The sequence below is a fragment of the Squalius cephalus genome (assembly GCF_949319135.1).
Source record: "Squalius cephalus genome assembly, chromosome: 17".
Classification (NCBI taxonomy): Eukaryota; Metazoa; Chordata; class Actinopteri; order Cypriniformes; family Leuciscidae; genus Squalius; species Squalius cephalus.
In genome coordinates, this window is record NC_137138.1 from 37,036,977 (window position 1) to 37,062,393 (window position 25,417).

Genomic DNA, 25,417 nt, shown 5'->3' on the forward strand with positions numbered 1-25,417 from the left:
TTCTGTCATGTTTTCTTTCAGCTTCTCCAGGAAGAACATGAACACAATCAGTGAGTTTCTCTGCTTGTTTTCTGACTTACATTGAAGGAAGTCGCTCCTGGTCTTGGGAACATCTGTGGAAATCAACAGAGATGAAGAGTGTGATTATCATGTGGAGAGAAAGTGATCCTGCATCCGTTGCTAACACATGCAGAAATCCTCCAACACAGGAGATATTTAGAGATGTCTCTGCTGTTCACAGAGCCCAGATCCTGACACTAACACTGCTGAGGGTTTGATATTAGTGACACGTCACCATATCTGATTTGGCTTCAGTAGAACTGAGCACAGATTTGATCAGAGGGAATATGGTTAATCCTATACAAAAATGAATACAAGTAATCATATTGCTTTTAGACTTTGATTGAATCTCAACCTAATTTTTATTCTTTTTCAAAGAGACATCAATTGATCAACACACGTCTAATGTTCAATCATTTTAATCATTCTATTGCCTATTATGAGAATTTCTGTGAATACATGAAAGCCACATTTTAGTTCTAATTATTAAAATCATGAAAATGCATCGTTGATGTTTGGTTTTAAATGCTGATATCACAAAATCACACTCTTTAAATTCTTAAACATATTGTTATCAGATATTCATTCAATTCCTGGTATCAATAGAATCAGCAGTATTTAAATGTGTGATTTTAACAGTAAATATCAAAAGTTTCTAACAGATGATGATGATGATGATGATGATTAACTAAACACAGGTGATACAGATAAAGATGATAAAGATGATGACACTTGACATGAAGACAGGCAGACAACAAGTTCAATGAAAGCAAACTAAACAGGACACAACTGAGACAATGTGGGGAACTAATTCATACAGTATATTAAGCTTTAATCTGCTAAAATATTAAATCTGTTCTAATCTTTCTCATTGAACAGCCTGGTCCCATTGTTAACACGTAGGTATTAATTCGTAATTTTCAAAGACACAACACATTTTTTGATGAACACATACTCATAATTTATGTGGATAGATGCTAAAATGTATAATGTGGACGTATCTGCAACATTTAGACATAGCATTATTACGTTTTTACAGCTACAGAACCTCACATATTTACAAATCTTCAGAGAATAAAGATATCTGTATAATTGTCCTTTTACCTAAACATACCCATTTTATACAGGATATAAAAAGAATAATACATAATGGACAGAGATCTGTAGGATTTTGGAAAATGATAATTTTAGTAACGATATTGTCACGAGGTGACAAAGTTGAAGCGGAACTAAGTCCCGCTGAAGTTGTGTTCCACCCGGGACTGTGCCACTGTAACACCGGGCCGGTATCAGCTGCATCTGTCACCATAGCAACAGCGGTTAATGACAGATCAACATCAGGTGCGGGGATTACGCTGGGATCTGTGATGAGGCTGTGTAGGCAAATGAAGCACATAAAAAGGAAAGTGAAGAGACAGTTGGGTGGTTCTTCCCCGGGACGAGCAGAGGTGAGGCGCGCAGTACATGAGCGGCCGTGGCCGCGGTCGCGGCGGGAGGCCGCGGGAGAGAGAGGACGAGAGAGAGACAGACGGGAGAGACAGACGAGAGAGACAGATGAGAGAGACAGAGAAAACTTCGGCTGGATTGCGGGCGGAAGCCTTGGTACACTGTGAGTCTGTTGAATTGCAGTTTTATTGTGGAAATGAGCACGAGTGAAACCTTACAGTGTGTGGTGGAAATGTGAGTGTGGGAATTATTTCTGCTGTTTACTCGCAATCACAGCTGTCCATTCCTCTCTCTGCCTGAGCTCAATGAAGAGCCTGCTAATGCTGGAAGAACCTGCTAACGCTGTGAGTTATATGTATGCTCCACTCTCTGTCTGAGGCTATTGAAGAGCCTGCTAAATGTTTGAAGAACCTGTTAGTGCTGTGAGTTACCCATATTCATTCCTCTCTCTGCCTGAGCTCAATGAAGAACCTGCTAATGCTGGAAGAGCCTGCTAATGCTTAAAGAGCCGGCTAATGCTGAAAGAGCCGGCTAATGCTGGAAGAGCCTGCTAATGCTGTGAGTTATACGTATTCTCCACTCTCTGTCTGAGTTCAATGAAGAACCTGCTAATGCTGAAAGAGCCGGCTAATGCTTAAAGAACCTGCTAATGCTGGAAGAGCCTGCTAATGCTTAAAGAGCCGGCTAATGCTGGAAGGGCCTGCTAATGCTTAAAGAACCTGCTAATGCTGGAAGAGCCTGCTAATGCTTAAAGAACCTGCTAATGCTGGAAGAGCCGGCTAATGCTTAAAGAACCTGCTAATGCTGGAAGAGCCTGCTAATGCTTAAAGAGCCGGCTAATGCTGGAAGGGCCTGCTAATGCTAGTGAAGAGCCTGCTAATGCTGTGAGTTACACGCATCCTCCACTCTCTGTCTGAGTTCAATGAAGAACCTGCTAATGCTGAAAGAGCCGGCTAATGCTTAAAGAACCTGCTAATGCTGGAAGAGCCTGCTAATGCTGTGAGTTATACGTATTCTCCACTCTCTGTCTGAGTTCAATGAAGAACCTGCTAATGCTGAAAGAGCCGGCTAATGCTTAAAGAACCTGCTAATGCTGGAAGAGCCTGCTAATGCTTAAAGAACCTGCTAATGCTGAAAGAGCCGGCTAATGCTGGAAGAGCCTGCTAATGCTGTGAGTTATACGTATTCTCCACTCTCTGTCTGAGTTCAATGAAGAACCTGCTAATGCTGAAAGAGCCGGCTAATGCTTAAAGAACCTGCTAATGCTGGAAGAGCCTGCTAATGCTTAAAGAGCCGGCTAATGCTGGAAGGGCCTGCTAATGCTAGTGAAGAGCCTGCTAATGCTGTGAGTTATACGTATTCTCCACTCTCTGTCTGAGTTCAATGAAGAACCTGCTAATGCTGAAAGAGCCGGCTAATGCTTAAAGAACCTGCTAATGCTGGAAGAGCCTGCTAATGCTTAAAGAACCTGCTAATGCTGAAAGAGCCGGCTAATGCTTAAAGAACCTGCTAATGCTGGAAGAGCCTGCTAATGCTTAAAGAGCCGGCTAATGCTGGAAGGGCCTGCTAATGCTTAAAGAACCTGCTAATGCTGGAAGAGCCTGCTAATGCTTAAAGAACCTGCTAATGCTGGAAGAGCCGGCTAATGCTTAAAGAACCTGCTAATGCTGGAAGAGCCTGCTAATGCTTAAAGAGCCGGCTAATGCTGGAAGGGCCTGCTAATGCTAGTGAAGAGCCTGCTAATGCTGTGAGTTACACGCATCCTCCACTCTCTGTCTGAGTTCAATGAAGAACCTGCTAATGCTGAAAGAGCCGGCTAATGCTTAAAGAACCTGCTAATGCTGGAAGAGCCTGCTAATGCTGTGAGTTATACGTATTCTCCACTCTCTGTCTGAGTTCAATGAAGAACCTGCTAATGCTGAAAGAGCCGGCTAATGCTTAAAGAACCTGCTAATGCTGGAAGAGCCTGCTAATGCTTAAAGAGCCGGCTAATGCTGAAAGAGCCGGCTAATGCTGGAAGAGCCTGCTAATGCTGTGAGTTATACGTATTCTCCACTCTCTGTCTGAGTTCAATGAAGAACCTGCTAATGCTGAAAGAGCCGGCTAATGCTTAAAGAACCTGCTAATGCTGGAAGAGCCTGCTAATGCTTAAAGAGCCGGCTAATGCTGGAAGGGCCTGCTAATGCTTAAAGAACCTGCTAATGCTGGAAGAGCCTGCTAATGCTTAAAGAACCTGCTAATGCTGGAAGAGCCGGCTAATGCTTAAAGAACCTGCTAATGCTGGAAGAGCCTGCTAATGCTTAAAGAGCCGGCTAATGCTGGAAGGGCCTGCTAATGCTAGTGAAGAGCCTGCTAATGCTGTGAGTTACACGCATCCTCCACTCTCTGTCTGAGTTCAATGAAGAACCTGCTAATGCTGAAAGAGCCGGCTAATGCTGGAAGGGCCTGCTAATGCTAGTGAAGAGCCTGCTAATGCTGTGAGTTATACGCATACTCCACTCTCTGCCTGAGTTCAATGAAGAACCTGCTAAGGCTGAAAGAGCCGGCTAATGCTGGAAGGGCCTGCTAATGCTAGTGAAGAGCCTGCTAATGCTGTGAGTTACATGTATCCTCCACTCTCTGCCTGAGTCCAAGGAAGAACCTGCTCTCCAAAAGAAGAGAATGCTGAAGAGACTTTTTAACATTGTTTTTATTATTTAATAAAGAGTATATTTATTTTGAATTCTGTGTCCGCCATTTCCTTCGTGTCCACGGCCGGCTCCTCAGGGGCGGCACGCAAGCAAAGGGGTGGGCGGCCCGCTGGCGCTCCACCCCGACCTGTGACAATATAGCATTAAAAATATGTTTTAAGCTGCTAGGTTAGGCCGCTTCCCCAGACAAAGTGTAATCACAATCATTAATTTATTGTGAAAATGTTAAAAGCGGTATCAAAAGTCGCAGTCCTCTCTAGGGGTATATCATAGTTTTGTATGAGGTACAGGGCAGAATTTAAGTTATTAATCCATGAAAATGTTCATCCGGCTTCGCTCTGTGAAGGAATGCGAATCCTTCAATTCCAAATGTACAATGACTGGAACACGGCATGTCTCAATCTGTGACGAAGCAGGCGAGAGCCAATGATCGAATGAAATCACTGCTGTAAAACGTACTCGGTTACTAACGTAACCTCGGTTCTCTCTAGTAGAGGGAACGAGTACTGCGTCTTAGCTAAGACGCTGCGGGAAAAGTCTCTTTTCACGAAACACTGAAGCAAAAAATTATCCTTAATTTTGAAATTCTGTAAAACGCATTTGCAGCAGCATACAGCCATAGGCGAGGCTTCGCGCCCTCCTTGCCACTTCCCGCCGAAACGGGTGTGGCCTAGCCCTATAAAGGTAGCTCGAGAAGGCTGACTCACTTGATTTATTTCATCGCCAAAGCGAACCAGAGTGAATCGTACGCACGGCAGAGAACGCAGTACTCGTTCCCTCTTCTAGAGAGAACCGAGGTTACGTTAGTAACCGAGTACGTTCTCTTACGAGAGTTCTCTCGTACTGCGTCTTAGCTAAGACGCTGCGGGAACCCAATGTAAAACGCTGTGCGTGCAGGGATCAAACACCAATAAACCTGGAGGCGAAGCCCAGGATTTACAGTGCACAATCACTAGAGGGGCTCACAGAGAGTCCTAGAACAGGAGGAGGAACCCTCCGTCCTTGTATATAGCAGCATCCGCAGATGCTATAACATGACATCACATAGCCAAGGCAAAGCCTAACTAATGTGGGAATGTGGGTCTTACGCAATACTGCCCATATGACAGTCGGCAACGCGCTGCGCTTGCGATCTCAGTGTTCCATCAGGTCACTGATTCAGCTACACCGACAACAGCTTAGCCTGTAGGGCGGGAACCTCTAGGTTATAAAACCTGATAAATGTAGACAGCGAGGCACAACCTGCCGCCATACATATATCCTGTAAGGAAATCCCACTAGACCAGGCCCACGACGAGGCGACGCCTCTCGTGGAGTGCGCTCTGACACCCAGTGGGCACTGAAGGCCCCTGGAAGTGTAAGCTAACGCTATGGCGTCAACTATCCATCTGGATAGGCTTTGTTTCGAAACAGCCATTCCCTTGGAACGTCCACTGAACAAGACAAACAGCTGCTCAGTCTGTCTGAAGACAGCAGAGCGAGACTCATAAGCTCTTAAAGCCCTAACAGGACAAAGAGGACTTAAGTCTCCTTCCTCTTCTGACACCGGCAGGGCAGACAGGGAAATAACCTGAGCCCGAAACGGTGTGTTGAGGGATTTTGGCACATAACCGTGCCTAGGTTTGAGTATGACTTTTGAGTCATTAGGCCCAAACTCCAAGCATGTCGGGCTCACCGAGAGCGCGTGCAGCTTTCGTTCTTGGAAAAGAACGCGGGGCAGTGAGTGTTTTCGTGGGACGTGAAGAGGTCCACTTCCGCCCTGCCAAATCTCTCCCACAGTAGCTGGACTGTAGAACTGGTGATGCTGAGGCCATGAGACCTAGCATCCTCTGAAATTCCCTGAGCGGGAAGGTCGCACCGCAGCGGAGAGTGAGTTCGCTGTGCGCTGTGGCGACAGCCGCGCCGTCATGGACTGTGAGTCCAGAGCTATACCCAAAAACAGTATCGTTTGACTGGGGTTCAGCGAACTCTTCGTCCAGTTGACTTTGAGACCAAGATTCTCGAGGTGATCGAGTAAAATGGCCCTGTGCTCCACAAGCTCTGATCGTGATTGAGCCAGAATCAGCCAGTCGTCCAAATAGTTCAGCACTCGCATGCCTCTGAGTCTGAGAGGAGCGAGCGCTGCGTCCATGCACCTCGTAAATGTACGAGGAGCCAGGGACAAGCCGAATGGCAGGACTGTATACTGGTATGTCTGGCCCTCGAAGGCGAATCTCAAGAATTGCCTGTGACGTGACGCTATCTGTATTTGAAAATACGCGTCCTTCAGATCTATTGACATGAACCAGTCTCTTCTGCGAATATGCGCGAGGAGTTTCCTGGTAGTAAGCATTTTGAAACTGCGTTTCGCTAATGCTTTGTTCAGCTGTCTTAGATCCAGTATAGGTCTGAAACCTCCGTCTTTCTTGGGCACCAGAAAGTATTTGCTGTACAGCCCGAGCGCACGCTATTCAAATGCAAATGGCTGAGGTAATCCTCGCAATCCTGTGAACGCCCCTATCATCAGCACGAGAAAACCAAAACACAAGTTTATTCAGAACATCACCGTCTCGCAGCGCTGTGAGGAATAATGAGGAATAATGAGGAATACGAGCTGAGGAATACTAGTAAGTTTTTCCTTCTTGGGTTTCTGTTTATGAATGAATGAACGGCATAGATGCGCGCTGTTTACCACAGCTGGCAAAAAACAGTATTACGTGACAGTTCTCCATTATGGACGCGAGCGCTCTGAAAAAAAGACTTTCAAACTTTCACAGAGACCTCAAAACAGAAAGTACAAATCCTTTCTTTAAAACAAATTTCATTTGGTATCAATTGTATCTTAATTTTAATATTTTTTTCATTAACCTGTTAACCGTTGCCAGTGCGCCCACGCACTGAAGCGTTTTTTTTTTTATTTAGTTTAAATTTACTATCAGATTTAATGTTATACCTTGACAAACTATACATCATTAAAAAGATATAAGACTCAAGTTTCAGTATTTGACCACTATTGTATTCTGAGAAACTTATAGCGACAGTTATTTCTTAATTTGTGTCAGGAGTTAAGAAATGAAAAAATGAGTCGATACCTTTAATATGAATTATGCGCGTCAGCCGCTTTCATTCATAAAAAACTCCGTGCTGTCGTCATGACAGCGATTCACAAAACAACGTCCCTCAGGGCTTTTAGCTCAAAAATGTGCAGATTTGGATAAATATTGATAGATTCTCATAGGTTTACATCAGATTTCTATTGACAGGAATAATATTTATTGAATTTATACCCAAATGCGTCGATGTAATCTTTATTTTTGGCACTCTCATTTACTGGGTTTGGCACTCTCATTTACTGGGTTTTCAATTCATACCAATAGCCTGAGGGCGCTATATGCACAATAATAACCCATATATGGAACATGAAGAAGAGCCATAATCATGTGACATTCCAGGACGTCACTGATACACACAAAGCTAACAAGAGAGGCGCGCTGTAAGATGCAGATAAAGATGTTTTGAAGACAATAAACATGATTGCAATGATATTTGATTTACCTGTGTTTTTCAAGCCATGCCAGGTATTTTCATAATAATAGATTATATTTATAATGTAATGCTAATCTATATAGACCATCATTGTGCAGAATATGATCAAATAGTATATTTTCTGTCTGATTTTTTTATCTGATGTCAAATTAGATCACAGAAGATTATTTAAAACACTTCACTTGCGTTATAAAGTACGTTTGGAGCACAAACATGGTTTTAATCTCATAAATTGTCATGTATTGATGGTGTGCTAAGCTAACATGCTAGCTAGCTCTAGGTGCTTCTATCTTGAAAAGAATTTAACTAAATACAGAGTTTTAGACTTATCATCTTCATATTTTAAATATAATATGGTCAGACATGTGGCTTTAGCTGCAGTGCATTTCTAGATTGCTACAGTGTCAACTTCAATTTTATTTTCATGAAGATGTTTCATAAAAATTAATTTCTAATAACTTTACAAAACTTTAAAGCTATTTATAAAAAAAAAATTCCATAATGACAATAATTAATTCTACAGATTCAAGCAGGCACATTTACAATAAACTGCCAGGTGTCAGCTTTCAAATGAGATCATACTTGTGCTTTTAGTACAAAGGGTTCATGAACTGTATCTGTTTCAGTTTGGGTATGTCATTTCTGGGGATTTTTCAAAAGTGGGGTTTCAGCTTAACAGGTTAACAAATTTCCTGGATTTAAAGTAAATATAGGCTAGCAATCACAACATAAGGTGCTTGAACTGGAGATCATCATGAATCATGAGCCTACTCGCCTCATGTCTAAAAAATGTGAAATATATTTACAGAAAGCTGGTTCTAAACAAAACCTGGTAGCGGAGAAGTCGTTGGAGAACGGATCTGACGTGCTTTACGTGCTCCTCCATGGTTGAGGAATAGATCAAAATGTCGTCGATGTAGACGATCACCCACTTCTCCAGCATATCCCGAAAGACGTCGTTCATGAACGCTTGGAAGACCGAAGGACTGTTGGACAACCCGAACGGCATGACGAGATACTCATAGTGGCCACTTGTGGTGGAGAAGGCCGTCTTCCACTCGTCTCCTTTGCGTATTCGAACCAGGTTGTAGGCATTACGGAGATCCAACTTGGTATAATACTTGGCCTGACGAAGCTGTTCGAGGGCGGCTGGTACCAACGGCAGTGGATACCTGAACTTGACTGTAACTTCATTTAACCCACGGTAGTCGATGCATGGACGCAGAGTGCCATCCTTTTTCTTAACAAAGAAGAATCCGGCAGAGGCTGGTGAAGTCGAAGGTCGAATGAACCCCTTGGCTAATTCCTCCTCGATGTACTTCCTCATGGCTTCAGACTCAGGCTGTGACAGGGGAAAGACTCTGCCCTTAGGCGGTGTGGCACCGGGTATCAGCTCGATGGCACAATCACTTGAACGGTGCTCCGGAAGCTGTGCAGCCCTGTGTTTGCTGAAGGCGTCGGCCAGATCGGAGTATTCGGCAGGCAGATTAGGATCGCTGAACCCGAGCGTGGAAACCTGGAGGGTGTGGTTAAGGGTGCGGTTGACCTTGGTCAGGCATGTTCTGTGACATGAAAGATCCCATTGGACAATCTGATTCTCGCGCCAGGAGATTTGAGGATTGTGTGTGCGCAGCCATGTAAGACCCAGGACTATGTGGTGTTTGGAGCCCTGGATAACATAAAACCTGATAGACTCGGAGTGAAGTGTTCCGATGTGTAGAATTACCTCTTCTGTGAGACGGTGAATCCTCCCCTCTCCTAAGGGCCGACCGTCTAGCGCCTCCACTGTGAGGGGAAAGTCACAAGGATTAGTTCGGAGTTTGTGCTGAACAATGAATTCATGAGACATAAAATTTCCTGCAGCTCCTGAATCTAGCAATGCTGTAGTGTCAATCTCTCTGCCACGAAGGGAGAGACGAACAGGTAGAATGAAACCGGGCCACTGATGGTTTGAAATACCCGATGCACTCACCGGTTGAACCTGAGAAGGCGGACGAACTGGGCAGGTGAGTCTACGATGACCAGACTGACCACAGTAGAGACAAAGGTGCTGCTGCATGCGTCGCTCACGTTCCTCGGGAGTGAGGCTAGTGAATCCCAGCTGCATGGGCTCTGGTCCGAGCGTGTCGTCGGAACGTGCACGGTAGGAGGCTCGAGGAGTGCGTCGAGAGCGAATCAGGTTGTCGATTTCGATGGCCAGGTTGATGTATTCGTTCAACGACCTCCCCTCGTCGCGACATGCCAGCTCAGATTGTAGTTCATTGGTAAGGCCCTTCCTGAACAGAGTCTTTAGAGTGTCCTCAACCCAATTGGTCTGTGCAGCAAGGGTACGAAACGTGAGGGCGTAATCAGCGGTGGTTCTTCTCCCCTGTGTGTGACTGAGGAGGCGTTCCCCGGGATTACCCTGTTCTGTGGGGTGTTCAAAAACGCTGCGGAATTCCCGGGTGAATGACGCAAACGTGGTAAAGGGGAATCCCTCCGTCCTCCAGATGGCAGTCACCCATTCCAGTGCCTTCCCGGTGAGGAGCGAACACACAAACGCTATTTTCCCGGAGTCTGTGGGATGTAGTGTTGGTTGTTGATCAAAGTAGAGACGGCATTGGAGTAGGAAACCCTTACATCTCGCCGACGCACCGTCAAACTTCTCTGGAAGAGCGAGACGAGGATTGACAGTGGCGCTCGCAGTTGACGGGGAAACCCCTGAGGGCTGATCGGTGGTGGCGCTGCTCGCTGATACTTGCAGACCTCGTATGGCGTGCACGAGCTCATCGGTGAGCGTTGTAAGGTGCTCCAACTGACGCTTGTGCTGTACTAGCGCGGCAGCCTGCGCAGTTACTTCAGTGGTCAGCTGTGAGACGGCTGCTGGACCTGGGTCTGGCGAAGTATTCTGTAAGGATTGCTCAGAGTCGGTAAGATCCATTTGCAGCTTTTATTTGATTTAAGCAGACAATAGTAGAAGGGGCTAGGCTGAGAGTACTCAAATACACAGGCGTAGAAGTCCAGGCCAGGCAGAGATTCGTCAAACACGTTAAACAGTCCAGGATCGAGGGAGCCAGAGTATAATCGTAAGCCGGGAGACAATCCAAGGTCAAGGTAGCCAGAGAGTGATCGGGATATCCACAAACAGTCCGAGATCTAAACCAGCAAGAGAAAACACGTAGATAATGCTCAGTAAGAACGCCAGGGCAATTACAATACTTCGCACTGAATGAGGGTAGAGAGCTGGTTATATACAAGAGCAAATGGGATACAGGTGTGAGGGCAATCAGTGGTTAACAGGTGAGTGTGTTTAATCCAGAAAGGCTGCATGATGGGAATTGTAGTTGTTAATACTCAGGAGACGGTTCCCTGCGTGGATGTAATGGAGGTGATGTAGGAAACTCCTGCGTTACATCTAGCTTATAAGTATCATCAATTATTATTACTTTTTATTATTATTAAATGTATGTGTATATGTATATATGTATATGTATGTATATGTATGTATGTATGTGTATATATATATGTATATATGTATATATATACTGTATGTATTTTTTTTTAGTATAGCCTATATATGTATGTGTATGTATGTGCATATATATATATATATATATATATATATTATTATTTCTCTCTCTCTTTCTCCTCTTCTCCTTTTCCCTCCCCTTTTTTTTTACTCTTCTCACTCTATACCTTGGTCTTCTGTCCACATTCTCTACCCCTTCTTATTCATCCTCGACAAGGTCATGACAGGACCCAACGAGTCTGTAGACCAAGATAATAAATGATACCTGGCTTAAAATGCATAGCCCTCTAAGACTACAATTGAGGGTCAAATATTATTATTATTATTTATTAATCTTTTAAAATTCAAACGCAGGCAGGGACGCGACCGGGTCATGCTCCAATGATCCGGAAGGTCCGGCCAATGTGTTTTGGTGAGCCCAGGACATCCAAGACTTCCAAGACATCCCTTAAAACGGTTTTACCCGAGTGCAGGCAGAAACGCGACCGGGTCATGTACAAATGATCCGGAAGGTTTGGCCAATGTGCTTTGGTGAGCCCTAACAAGACCTCTTGGAGTGGAAGTTGAATGGGAAAATTTGCTACAAAATATCAATTAAACCATGCAATAGCCATTTTAACTCTTTAACCTCCCCACTTTAATTTCTATTTTATCTTTTCTATTTTATTTATTTTTTTCTCTTCTATTCAATCTATCCCCAACTACACTCCCCTTGTTCTGCATATGCGTTTATGGATATATGTGCATATATATGTATATATATTGTAACAGTATAAAACGTTACTTGGTGTTGTATGTGTTTTTTTTTTTTGCTTTCTTGAGAATGAGACATGAGCCGACGTGCGTTACCACTAGCAGCCACTTGAGGGCGCTAGAGGTAATAGATTACAGGATATAAGCCTGATCACAGACGAGCAAGTCAGTTGTTTTGGTAGAGGGAAACCCTGGTTTAACTCATGGCTACCTTCCTTCTCATAAGTCCTGTTTGAGAACCTTAAGTTTACGCTCAAACGACTTTTAGGACACTTGGATTTGTTTGTTTGCTACCTTTATTGGTCCATGCTGCATGTGTGATCTTTAATTGGTCACCATTTACCACTCGTTCTTTCGTAAGCAACGTGGGTTTGCTGCTACAGATCTACAGGGCTGCCTATCTCCATTTCACACTCTTTCGGACTACTGGATTATAACATTGCATCGCTCTCAAATAATCGTTTGGATCATCGTCTTATTCATCGAACTCTGATCAATCATGATAAGTTTCATTTTATTGACTCTCTCTTATGCTCAAGGACAAAGACTGCTCTGGTGTTTAAATTGATTTATCTGTTGTGCACTTGGGAATAAAGCAAAATAGGAAAGTATTTGTTTGATGAAGTGGTTGTATTTTCAGTACATGTCGAATTCTGTTGAACCCCTCAGATGTATCATCTTAATTTAAGGGAGGTGTTACAGAATGGCGCCCGAACAGGGACCCGCTTGAGCTTTTGTGGGATTCCTTGTATTTAAAAATAAATTTTGACAGTACTGAAAACCCTTCACAAACAAATATTCCTAACAATTATCTGCTATGGAAGAAAGAGAGCATATCTCTGATTATTCTGATGAAGCTTTCATTCATCGTAGGGATCCTGTGACAACTTTAATAGATACTTTTAGTGAATTGTACTTAGATTCAGAGGAAGAAAGGGAAGGTAGAGTTGAGTCACCAGACCATAGAATTGAACAAGATGGCGAAACTGACGACTTACCCTTGCCTCCCCCGCCTCATGATTTTCAAGAAGATAAGTTACAATTCGGCAGTGATGAAAATGTCCAACGAATGAGTAGTATTGAAGAGCACCTTGTGGATCTGGAACACAGAGTCAGTGACTTTGTTACCTCAGAGACATTGAGCACGAAACTGAGAGCATATGAAGACAGAATGAATTATCGTCTAAAAAGAGAGATAGATCGAGTTCACCAACAATGCTATGCCAAAATTGATGATCTAGCGAAGGGCATGGTGGATTGTTTGAAACGACGTGATAAACAGCTGGAGCAACAGTTCAAGGCTATCCAACCGGTCATGTCAACTCCTGTTCACTTCAGCACAGATACATCTCACAGAAAATCTCACGCACCCTCTAAAATTACTTCAATACCACAAGATACAACGAGGCAAGTAACACATCTTTCTTCAGCATCTCATCCGCCTTCTGTTAAAATGGATTTACCTACCTTTAGTAATCTGATTTCAGAAGACCCCATTGAATTTATAGATTGCTTTGAAGAGTATAATGAATTGAGACCCATGTCCCACGAAGAGGTGTTGGCAGCACTATCCGTGAGTCTTAAGGGAACCGCTAAGAGCTGGTGGAGAGCAGAGAAACAGTATATTAGAGATTGGGATTCATTCAAAGAAAAATTCCTGTTTTCATTTTTAAATGAAGACCACAAGGAAGTTGCTGCACAGAAATTGGCAAATTACCGACAGAGGGTCAACGAATCGGTGAGAGACTTTGCTTTCAACTATAGAGCGATGTCACTAAAAATTAACCCTTTGCTGCCTGAAGCAGAATTAGTGCAGGCAACGTTAAGAAACTGCAATCCGCGGTTGGCATCACTGTTGAGGGGAACGGTGAAAACCATTGATGAGCTGGTTCGTCTTGGTACCAAATAGAGAGGGACTGGACTGAGAATAAAAGAAGGTGGAACCAAGAGAAGGTGAGGAACAGAAGAAGAGTTCTGCTGGTGAGAAAAATCAGTCTAATCGCTTGATGCTGCTTGATCCTGCTGCTGGCTCTCAGTGTAATAATGTACTGCAGGCACCCTTGGTTTTAAATCACTCATTCTTCAATGCGGTCATTGATACAGGAAGCACTTTTTCTTTGATGCAGCAGAAAGTATGGCAGAGACTAAAGAGAAAGGATGAGCTTTTGACCAGAAGCGATCAGACATTCATGCTTGCTAATGGCCAGAGTCAAAAAGCTCAAGGTAAAATACTCTGGGAATGTGAGATGTATGGATCAAAACACGAGGTCACATTCTATGTGATGAATGATGAGGATTTGGCAGTACCTATCATCTTAGGTTTGAATTTCCTTAAAGAAGCCAAGGTCACCATTGATTTTAATACTTCACGTATATCTCTGCCTGATACTAACTCCAGTCATCCCATGAGTTTTAATAAAACGCACGAGCACCCTGATGTACGATTTTATGCTGCCCAAGGAGAAGTTGAGTTGATGTGCGATGAGGCAGTCAAGGTAAAGAATCAATTGAAATCTCTCTTGATGGAGTGGCCTTCAGTATGTACCACAAATATTGGACGTACAAGCCTGATCAAGCATGAGATTAAAACGATTGACGAACTTCCTATAAGAAAGAGACCATATAGAGTTTCGAAAATCAAAAATGATTTTATTGAAGAGCAAATTAAGGAGTTGCTTCAATTAAAAATCATCAAACCTTCTACATCTTCATGGGCCTCACCAGTGGTAGTTGTAGACAAAAAAGATAAGGGATCTAGGTTATGCATTGATTACCGAGGTCTGAATGCAAAGACACACCTTGATGCATACCCGATGCCTCAAATCACAGACATTCTGGATTCGCTCCAAGGAGCCAAAGTGTTTACCACGTTGGATTTAAAGAGTGGTTACTGGCAAGTCGAAATGGATCCTGCAAGTGTACAAAAGACGGCTTTCATCACAGCTTCAGGCCTATATTAATTTTTATGTCTTCCTTTTGGCCTCAAAAATGCTGCAGCGTCATTCCAACGGCTGATGGAACAGGTCTTGAGGGAGCATAAGAACAAATGTTGTATGGTCTATATTGACGACATCATTATATACTCACCAGACATTCAGTCTCACCTGCATCATCTCAAGCAAGTGTTCCAGAGTTTACACAACGCCGGTCTCACGCTTAACCTCAAAAAATGTAAGTTCATCTGTTCTTCACTGGACTACCTAGGACACACTATCACAGCAGATGGAGTTAAGATGAATGAAGACAAAGTGGATGCGATCAAGACATTTCCTACTCCTAAGAACTTAAAGGAGGTTCAGCGATTTCTGGGGCTAGCAGCTTGGTACCATCGTTTTATCCCTGATTTTTCTAGTAAAACAGCACCATTGCACGCATTGAAGAAAAAAGATGCAAAGTGGAATTGGACTGAAGAGTGCCAACGTTCGTTTGAGCTGATTAAAGATGAACTTACTAAGGCACCTGTTTTAAACACACCTAACTTTGAATCTTCTTTTAAAGTACAGACTGACGCAAGCGATGTGGGTCTAGGAGCTGTGTTAACACAGGAGGTTGATGGCCAGGAGAAGGTAATTGCCTACGCGTCACATTTGCTGAGAGGTGCTGAGAAATCTTATTCAACATCAGAAAAAGAGTGTCTTGCAGTGGTATGGGCTGTAGAGAAGTGGCACCATTACCTAGAGGGCAGAGCATTCGAAGTGATCACAGATCATGCTTCCTTAGTCTGGCTATTCCAGCATCCAAAACCAACATCTAGACTGGAAAGATGGACTATAAGGCTGCAGGGGTATCATTTTGCTGTACGGTACAGAAGAGGACAATGTAATGTAGTACCTGACGTATTGTCCAGAAGGTATGCGGTTGAGGCACCAGCGGTGGTGTTGCATACACCAGCTAAGGGTGGTTTTAATCCTGTCACATGTGATCTGCCAGTGGATTTGTCACAAATTGCAGCAGAACAGAAACTAGACCCAGAGTGCCAAGAATTGATGGTTAAAGCAGAGAACCAGAAATCCACTGACTTGAAGAGAACTCACTATGTTTTCAAGAACGCAGTTTTATTTAGGAGTGTACCAGATTCCAAAGAAGGCCAGAGATTCCAAGTTGTCATTCCTGCAAAGTTGAAGCAAGCAATTTTAACATATGCACATGACAATCCCCTGAGTGGACACTTGGGCAAATTTAAGACACTGATGAGACTTTTAGAGTTCGCCTATTGGCCCTCAATTCGCACAGATGTATGGCAACACTGTAGGAATTGTCAGAAATGTCAGCATCACAAGCCGACTAACTTAAAACCAGCTGGGAGCCTACAAAGTGTACCCCTAGTCGAGCCCGGTTATATGCTGGGAATGGACATCATGGGACCATTTCCCCGAAGCACCCGACAGAACGAATATCTGCTGGTTATAGTGGATTACTTCTCAAAATGGGTAGAAGTATTTCCCATGAGGGCTGCCAAGTCTGCTACCACTGTGCGAGTCTTAAGAGAGGAAATTTTCACGAGATGGGGAACACCAGCTTTTATTGTGTCTGACAGAGGTACGCAATTCACCTCCAACATTCTTGACCAAGTATGTAAGCAATGGCATGTAACCCAAAAACTCACAACAGCATACCATCCTCAGTCCAACCTTACAGAAAGAGTCAACCGTAACCTAAAAACGATGATTGCCACATATGTTGAGCAAAACCACGGTACCTGGGATCATTGGATTTATGAGTTCAGATTTGCTCTAAATACTGCATGGCACGAAAGCACAGATTATTCACCTGCAGAGATAGCTTTAGGCAGACAGCTGAAAGGTCCTCTGCAGAGAGCTTTACAGATTCCTCCAGACCCTGATCAACTGTCATATAGTACTCTTGAACGCCAAAATAATTTATATGAGTCAGTAAGGGAGAATGTTGAGAAGGCTCAAGATAGACAAAGAAGGTATTATGACTTAAGAAGAAGGACTCAGAATTTCGATGAGGGAGATTTAGTATGGGTAAAAACTCATCCCCTCTCTCGAGCAGATGATGCCTTTATGGCAAAAATTTCTCCTAAATGGAAGGGCCCAGCAAGAGTGGAAAAAAAACTAGGACCTGTTAATTACAAGGTGGTTATGTTGTCTGATCCGACTCAGATACTTACCATACCCAGAATTTAAAAATTTTCCATGGGAAAATTTAAGGTCACGGGGAGGGGTATGTAACAGTATAAAACGTTACTTGGTGTTGTATGTGTTTTTTTTTGCTTTCTTGAGAATGAGACATGAGCCGACGTGCGTTACCACTAGCAGCCACTTGAGGGCGCTAGAGGTAATAGATTACAGGATATAAGCCTGATCACAGACGAGCAAGTCAGTTGTTTTGGTAGAGGGAAACCCTGGTTTAACTCATGGCTACCTTCCTTCTCATAAGTCCTGTTTGAGAACCTTAAGTTTACGCTCAAACGACTTTTAGGACACTTGGATTTGTTTGTTTGCTACCTTTATTGGTCCATGCTGCATGTGTGATCTTTAATTGGTCACCATTTACCACTCGTTCTTTCGTAAGCAACGTGGGTTTGCTGCTACAGATCTACAGGGCTGCCTATCTCCATTTCACACTCTTTCGGACTACTGGATTATAACATTGCATCGCTCTCAAATAATCGTTTGGATCATCGTCTTATTCATCGAACTCTGATCAATCATGATAAGTTTCATTTTATTGACTCTCTCTTATGCTCAAGGACAAAGACTGCTCTGGTGTTTAAATTGATTTATCTGTTGTGCACTTGGGAATAAAGCAAAATAGGAAAGTATTTGTTTGATGAAGTGGTTGTATTTTCAGTACATGTCGAATTCTATTGAACCCCTCAGATGTATCATCTTAATTTAAGGGAGGTGTTACAATATATATATATATATATATGGGTGTATGTAGCAGATATCGGTTCGCCCTTTGCCTCCTGTTTTAGGTTGTTTGTATATTTGTTTATTTGTTTGATCATTTGTTCTCTTTTGCATTATGCACTTCTTTCTGGTGTATCTTTAACAAGCTTATTGGTCTGAAACTTGTTTTTCTCCGCATTTATATTTGTCTATACTTATTTTGTGCTGTTGCTTTCTTTATGTATTTATATGTATTGTATTGTTTGCTTAATAAAAAAAAAAAAAAAAAAAAAAGTGCGTACACCAAATTTCCAGCGTACCCCTGGCGTACACCCAAAACCACGGTGACTTTGAGATTTATCAATATGGACGTTGGTGTACGGCACGCTCAAATCCTACGCCAGCTCAGGAGGTGGTGTACGCACGTTTTGAGTTAGTGAGGAAATGCGCAGAAAACTATTTCTAACACCACAAAACGCACTGACAAACTAAAAGATATGATATATTATGACCCACTGTAAAAAAACAACAGCATATAGTAATTATAAACTTTTTATAAAATTTTTGTGCAACATGGACTTCAATGTTTAATTTGTGTGACTTTACCAAAGCATTTGATTTGTAGGCATATGTATTCCTTCAGTTGGGAGCCTGTGCGCTTTACCTGATGTTTCAAGCCTGGTTTATACTTTCGCCTGGCTCTGCAGCGCGAGTCTCCGCAGACTGCGCACGCACCTCCCCAAACGGACGAGGCATTTATACTCGACGCTTACTATTCTTTGAAACGATGGTTAGGCCAGGGTTAGGCCCCAGAGGTCGACGGTATCGCCGGCGATACCAGCTCGCTTTTTTTTTATCAGTTTAAAAGAAACTCATAAATACTCTTTTGACTTTGATTTTCCATAGAAGTTTTATACATCAATCGATTCTGTTAAATGTGTATTATTTTTGTGTATACTCACAATAAAAACAAAGTGTTGTGCTTTTCGTCTGCCTCATTATCTTTATAATAAGCTGCGGCCGCCACGCCCCTGACGTTTTTCACATGTAAATAGTTTAGGTGATCTAGTATGCATCGCATACGCCCCCCGATCAATGCCATAAAAACACAGTTTCTATCAGACTTACTGATAGTTCATCGCGTTTTGAGTATGGCACGCTTCTCCGGTAAAGACGCCCTTCAGATGATTCTGGACAGTGAGGAAGAATGCACCTTTTCCTCAGAGAAAGATTGTAACAGAAGACGAACGGCAGCATTTTGAAGAGCGAATTCCGCCGAGGACACAATTTCGGAGTAAGTTTTACTTAAAAGTCTTTTGTCTTTTATTTTTCGTGTTTGCATTTATGAGAAAAAAACAATATAACGTGACAGTTCTCCATTATGGATGCGAGCGCTCTAAAAAAAAAGCACTAAAAGACTTTCAAACATTCACAGAGACCTCAAAACAGAAAGTACAAATCCTTTCTTTAAAACAAATTTCGTTTTGTATATATTGTATCTTAATTTTAATATTTTTTCATTAACAAATTTCCTGGATTTAAAGTAAATATAGGCTAGCAATCACAACATAAGTTGCTTGAACTGGAGATCATCATTAACCAGACCGTAGCCTACTCGCTTCACATGTCTAAAAAATGTGAAATATATTTACAGAAAGCTGGTTCTAAACAAAACCATCCAAAACAAAAAAACTATGTAGCCTAATAAATGTGCATTTCTCCGGTGCGTTCACTAGCCTACTGCGAAGATCGCGAGTCAATAGCCTACCGTATTTATTTTTTTATTTTTTTTTATTTATTGCACAAGTCATACATAAATTAATTCATTCATTCATTATCACATGCATGAACGAATAAAAGAATAGAAAAAAAGGAACATGGAGAAGAAAATCTTATGATACCTGTCACTTATTTGTGCACATCAGAAAAAATAAATAAAAAACAGATACTTTATAAATGGATCAACCCCAATCCTCACCCCAAACACCAAATATTTTCAGTAATACCTATCTTTACACCTAATTATCATCATTTTAAGCGTGTGTAAGTGTATTTCATGAAAACAATGTTACAGTCAGGCGAAATATGAAAGACAACATTTTGTTTAGTAGATTTGGGTACAGTTTTTACTGTAGAATATGCTGCCTCGTCAAATAAGCTTTTGTTTAGCAATTTCTATATTTAAAATAGCCTACTATTTTTGTCAAAAATAAAGTCATCAACTAAGATGTTAGCTGTTCCAATGTTGGCTATATTCAAAGTAATGAATACATAGATAAAATGTAGGACTATAATCTTTTTTTTACAAAGAAAGAGTACACTTGAAATATTGTTGAAATTGTAATTATTGTTGTAATTGTAACATTTTTAATAAAATAGCAAAACATATTTACAAGATAGATGTAAGCAAAATCTTAAATGGTCAATATAAGTCTTCTTCTAAATGTATATTTAGAAGTCCTTGCATTGTGGCTCAGTCAGTTTCACACCTGAATGAATGGCTCATCATTATGCAGAGTGGGTGGGACATTGTATTCTAAGGTGTAAACCACTCCTCGTTCACACCCCCCTCGCATATTGGCTTTCCAAGCAAAACCTGTTTTACATCAATTTAAATCAATGTATGGTTTTATGTGAACGATAAAGCAAGACTATTTTCACATAATTTTGAAGAAAAAACTATAGGTGATGACTAGCTACTACTACGACTGCTACTTCACTTTGCTTCGTAGACAGAGTCTGGAATGGCATAACAGAGAAGTGTTTTCTCTCTTGCTAGGGGGCGCTTGTCTGAAGTTTAAAATCATTGGTTACCCGTAAGCCAATCACATAACGTTTGGTTATGGCGTGTGTTATGCGCATGCTCAGCCGCATTTAACTTTCACTGTAAACATATGTATGATGCGAAAACAAAACCATCGAGCGAAATACCGGAGTGAACATGGCTGTGAACGACTTTTGCAGATTATATGAAGTAAATCTACGCATCCACGGTACAATCAGCTTGTACGTCACGACTCTCAGCCCGCCCTCTGTTCGTTGATTGGCCGGCTGTTTCCAGACCGGTGGCAAACAGAAAGCTCTGAAGCTGTCTCAGACTGAGTACAGAAGGGAAATGAAATTGAGCGGAAGTACGAAGTCTGACGTAGTCAGGCTAGGTGATGACATCCATTAGTCAAAAGTCTTATTGCCACATATTTAGTATGTGTTTTGTGGCCTTATTTCTGCAACTTTCATTTTTATTTTTTCCAATAACCACGCATAAACATTATTCTCTTAAAAATTCAAACATATACATGCATGTTGATCAGATATTTTGGTAGCCCTGTTTGTGCTATATAGAGTGAATTTACACCTTTGCCATTATCATGTTTATAAATAACTGAAAAAAGCACAAATGTCAGAGCATGTCAGAACACCTCCAGGGCCCAGAAAACAGCTCAGACTCCAGAGGGTTAAGCCAGGGTTAGGCCCGGCAGGTGCGCACGGACTGGGTTCAGTAATGAAAGACTTTCAATGACCAAAAAATAATTCAGACTGACAAAATAATAAAAATGACATTCTTCTTCTTTTAAATAATAATAATAACGACATTCTTCTTCTAAATAACAATAAGCTTCATTAATAATAAAAATCATAATAATAACAAGCAGCATTTATCGGGGTTCAAGCAGTTAAGGCCTTTAAGGCATTTAAGCACAAAAGCATCAAAAGTTATTAAGATTTATTTAGCAAGCATCTAACCACTGACATAATAGATAGAAAAGACCATTTACAGCCAATACAGGCAGTTTACCATGGGATATATATGGTTTTAAAGCTTTTTAACAGTTATAGCGCCACCTATGGTATGATCTCCATAAAATTGTTTAATGTGACCTCAAATTGAACCCATACACATGTGTACTGAGTTTGGTGAAGATATCTCATTTACTTTTTGAGTTATAGCCATTTTAGTAAAATAAGTTCCTCCCCAACAGTTTGCCACATTCCAGTATTATTTACTATGAATCTAGCATGATTTACATAGTTTACCATGATTTACCATGATATACCACGCTCTAGAATAATTTGCCAGGATTGCTTGATTGCTTTTTAAAACATTTGTTTGTTTCCCAATACTGAAAACTAATGAAAAGGTCATGCGTAATCCTGCTGCTCCCTCTAGTGGACAGTGGTATTACAAATCCATCTTACAGTTGAAGTGATTGAATGAATTAATGAATGGGAATTTGGTTTTTCACTTATATCTCGGGAACCAGAAGGCGAAAAATTCTGAAACTCAGAGCATATATAGTGCTTGAGGAGCCCTGTTGAATGAGACCATCAAAGTGTTTTTGGGCGATTGGGGCTGGGAGCTATGACTGTTCAAATGCAAATATTTGGGGGCTTTTATCTCTGGAATGCGCAGGACAAATTACACCACATTTGAATCGAAGCTAGTCAAGGACAGGCCCTTTCCAACGAGCTCTCACACAAGGTTCGGGGTGGTCTGGATCGGGAATTACGGCCGTTCAAAATCGGGGGAGGCGCGCTCCCGAGGCCCGCAACGACACGTTTCGATCAAGAGCCTGGAGAAGACCTTACCATCAAAATTTGAGCACAAAACGACGTCCCGTTTTCGAGTTATGAGTGAATTTGTATTCGGGGGCGTGGCTTAAATGCCCGTTTTACTTTCGTTTCGTTTCATTTCATTCATTTACTTTAGTCCATTTCCATATCTCAGTGTGACACAATTGTCCATACTCCAATAGATGAGTTTTGACAAAATATGATTGAAATTGTTAAAATAATGATTTTATAAAGTCTAAATATGAATTATATGACAATATTAGGGAGCAGTATGATGAAATGGCAGCAGGGGGCAGTAAAATACCACTTATTGGCTTAATGATAAGTTTCGTTATTTTCAACTAAGACAATTTTATGATACACAGGTAAAAACAAAGATATCAACCTATTACACTGATAGGGATGTTGTTGGAGGCCTATAAGCAGCTCCCTTCCAAGATTGTGTCTAAACTGTATGCATGCCTTCAGAACTGTAACAGTAACACTTCATTATATGTTAAGCTTAAATGGGAAGAAGAATTACAGATCGAATTGTCCGAGTGTGACTGGCATTTAATGTGTAAAATTCGACACAGCTCTACTAGCTCCAGAAGATGGAGAGAATTTGGCTGGAAAAATCTAATGCGTTTCTTCATCACCCCTCAAATTACAAGTAAACAAACTGGTAAACAACAACAATGCTGGAGACAGTGTGGACAAATTAATGCCAATCACAGTCATGTATTCTGGTTTTGTGTTAAACTTAAACCATTCTGGGATGGTATTAACATACTTCTGGAAAGAGTCTTGAATTATAGGGTCCCCACGGACCCCCAAACTTTATATCTGGGATTGATCCCAGAAGGACTGATAAAGAAAGAGGACAGGTATCTCTTTAAAATAATGTCTGTTGCCAGTTCTAAGGCCATCACCAGGAAATGGTTAAAAAGTGATGCTCCAACAACAAGACAGTGGATGGACATTATGGAAGAGATCTACGCAATGGAGAAAATCACCTTTTACTTGCAACTCAGAGCAGGTGACTTTGAACAAAATTGGAAGAAATGGTTACTTTTCAAAGACATGGACAATTCCCACTTATTTGAATGAAAAAGCCCCCCCACACACACACTTAGTTTTTGTTTTTATTGTCATTTGTTTTTTTTGTATTGTTTCTTTTTGATACTGTTTTTATTTTTCTTGTAATTTCTACTGCCTACAAAACACAAAATAAACGGTTAAAAAAATATGTGTGGAAATAACTGCAGAAAGTAATAGAAATAGAAAGAATAAAAAACCTCTTGGATAACTTCGAACTCAATTCACACACTTTTATCCAAAGACAATAGTATGCATGTAAATCCAAACACTTGCACTTGACTCATTTCTTGACTCAAAATTGCATTTTAGATATTCTGTTTGTCCATTTGAAATATAAGGATAAAAACATATTTTCATGAGTACAATGAGAAATAATGCATTTATCATTGTCACAAACAATTATCTTAATTTCCACCTACAGTACATAAACTTTCTATACTCATTAATTGATGTAGCGCATGATGTAAAGTTTTAAAATATGGAATTTCCTGACATTTTAGAGGTCATCTTGGAGTTTGCGCAAATCTCGTGTTCAAGTTCACAAACTTAAATGAATCTGAGGTGAAATCCTTTGGTGAATGAATTCCTCTTGCTAAATTCCCGATTGCACGATTTCTTGTGAGATGATGTGGTTTGCCTGCCGTATTTCACCATTAATTAGCTCCTGAGAACCCGATAGCTGCTGATAATACTGAAGGAGCTTATATGCGTCAAATCAAGTCACATTTATTTATATAACGTGTTTTACAATACAGATTGTTTCAAATCAGCTTTACAGAGATTACAGGACAATAATGCAACAAAGTTTGTTTCTAGAAGAAAATAGCGTCCAGCTTAAGTAAGTTCAGTGATGTTTCATTTTTGTTGTAAAAAAGTTATTAATTTACTTAATTTTATATATATCTGTAGCCGCTCTGGAGAAAACCGTGTACATGTATACAGTGATAGGTATTGTATTCCTATTGGTAGATGTGGATCAGCTGAGAGTCAGCTGATGCGAACTTGACTAACATGACCTGCCAGAACTGATGCTACGCTTAATTGCAGAACATATACACTAAACAGAATCAAACTGTTGCTTGGCCTCTGTCCATCATGGCCTCCTATTATTATAAACTGGTTTCAGCATGACTTGACATGGACTTGGGCAGCTTGCAATTCAGAGGAAAAATGTAATATTTCAAATTACTGTTTGAACTAGTACAGTTACCAGATGACAGTAACTGAATACACAGAATATTAAAGTTTGAACAGCTAGTGATGTGACATATGAACCGAGCTCGTGTCGAGCATAAATGGGCGTGTCAGATGAAGCAGCGATTCGAGGCTTGTGTTGTTAACGTAGAAATCACTTGAGCAATGACAGATGAAGCTTCGTTTTCTGTCCAATCATGTGCGTGATTCATTTTGTAGTGTCGGAAATGTTCAGACCACCAGATCTTACATTACGGCTGAGTTTTCATTCAGACTTATTCAATTACATTTATAAATAGTAAAATAAAAATAGGAAAAAATAGGAAACAAAAAATATTTCCCATATGCAATTTTTGTACAATATTCTTCTATTATATCATATTGATGTTCATACTGGCATTAAACACCACAACCTAATGGTTAAATTAATTTATCACATAGAGAAATTCAACACACAGACACACTGCTAGGCTTTTCTTTGTGCACGTAACATGAAACTATCTAGTCAAGTCAAGTCATCTTCATTTATATAGCGCTTTTAACAATGTAGATTGTTTCAAAGCAGCTTTACAGAGATAAGCGTATAATTTAAGGTAACAGAGATTGTTTTGGCTTTATAGTGGTTCTTTAATAAAGTTATTTTCCAGCTAAAGTTAGTTTTGATTGATTTGCTTCCATCGCAACAATCATTTGTTATTAAATTAGGGGCCGCTAAGACGACACCATTCTCT

The 25,417-nt window shown here is 41.2% G+C and overlaps 1 protein-coding gene across 5 annotated transcripts in view; it reads right to left on the reverse strand.

The window, feature by feature from the left end:
• Window positions 1-25,417, reverse strand: part of LOC307174564 (uncharacterized protein) — a 215,002-nt gene that overhangs the window by 3,787 nt on the left and 185,798 nt on the right. For 4 of the 5 annotated variants that reach the window (XM_079898453.1, XM_079898455.1, XM_079898452.1 and 1 more), the window contains one exon: window positions 81-113. In XM_079898453.1, the coding sequence (XP_079754579.1) occupies window positions 81-113 (33 nt within the window). Of the gene's footprint in view, window positions 1-80; window positions 114-10,637; window positions 10,857-25,417 lie in introns of those variants that run through there. The other variant, XM_079898457.1, reaches the window with a different exon arrangement.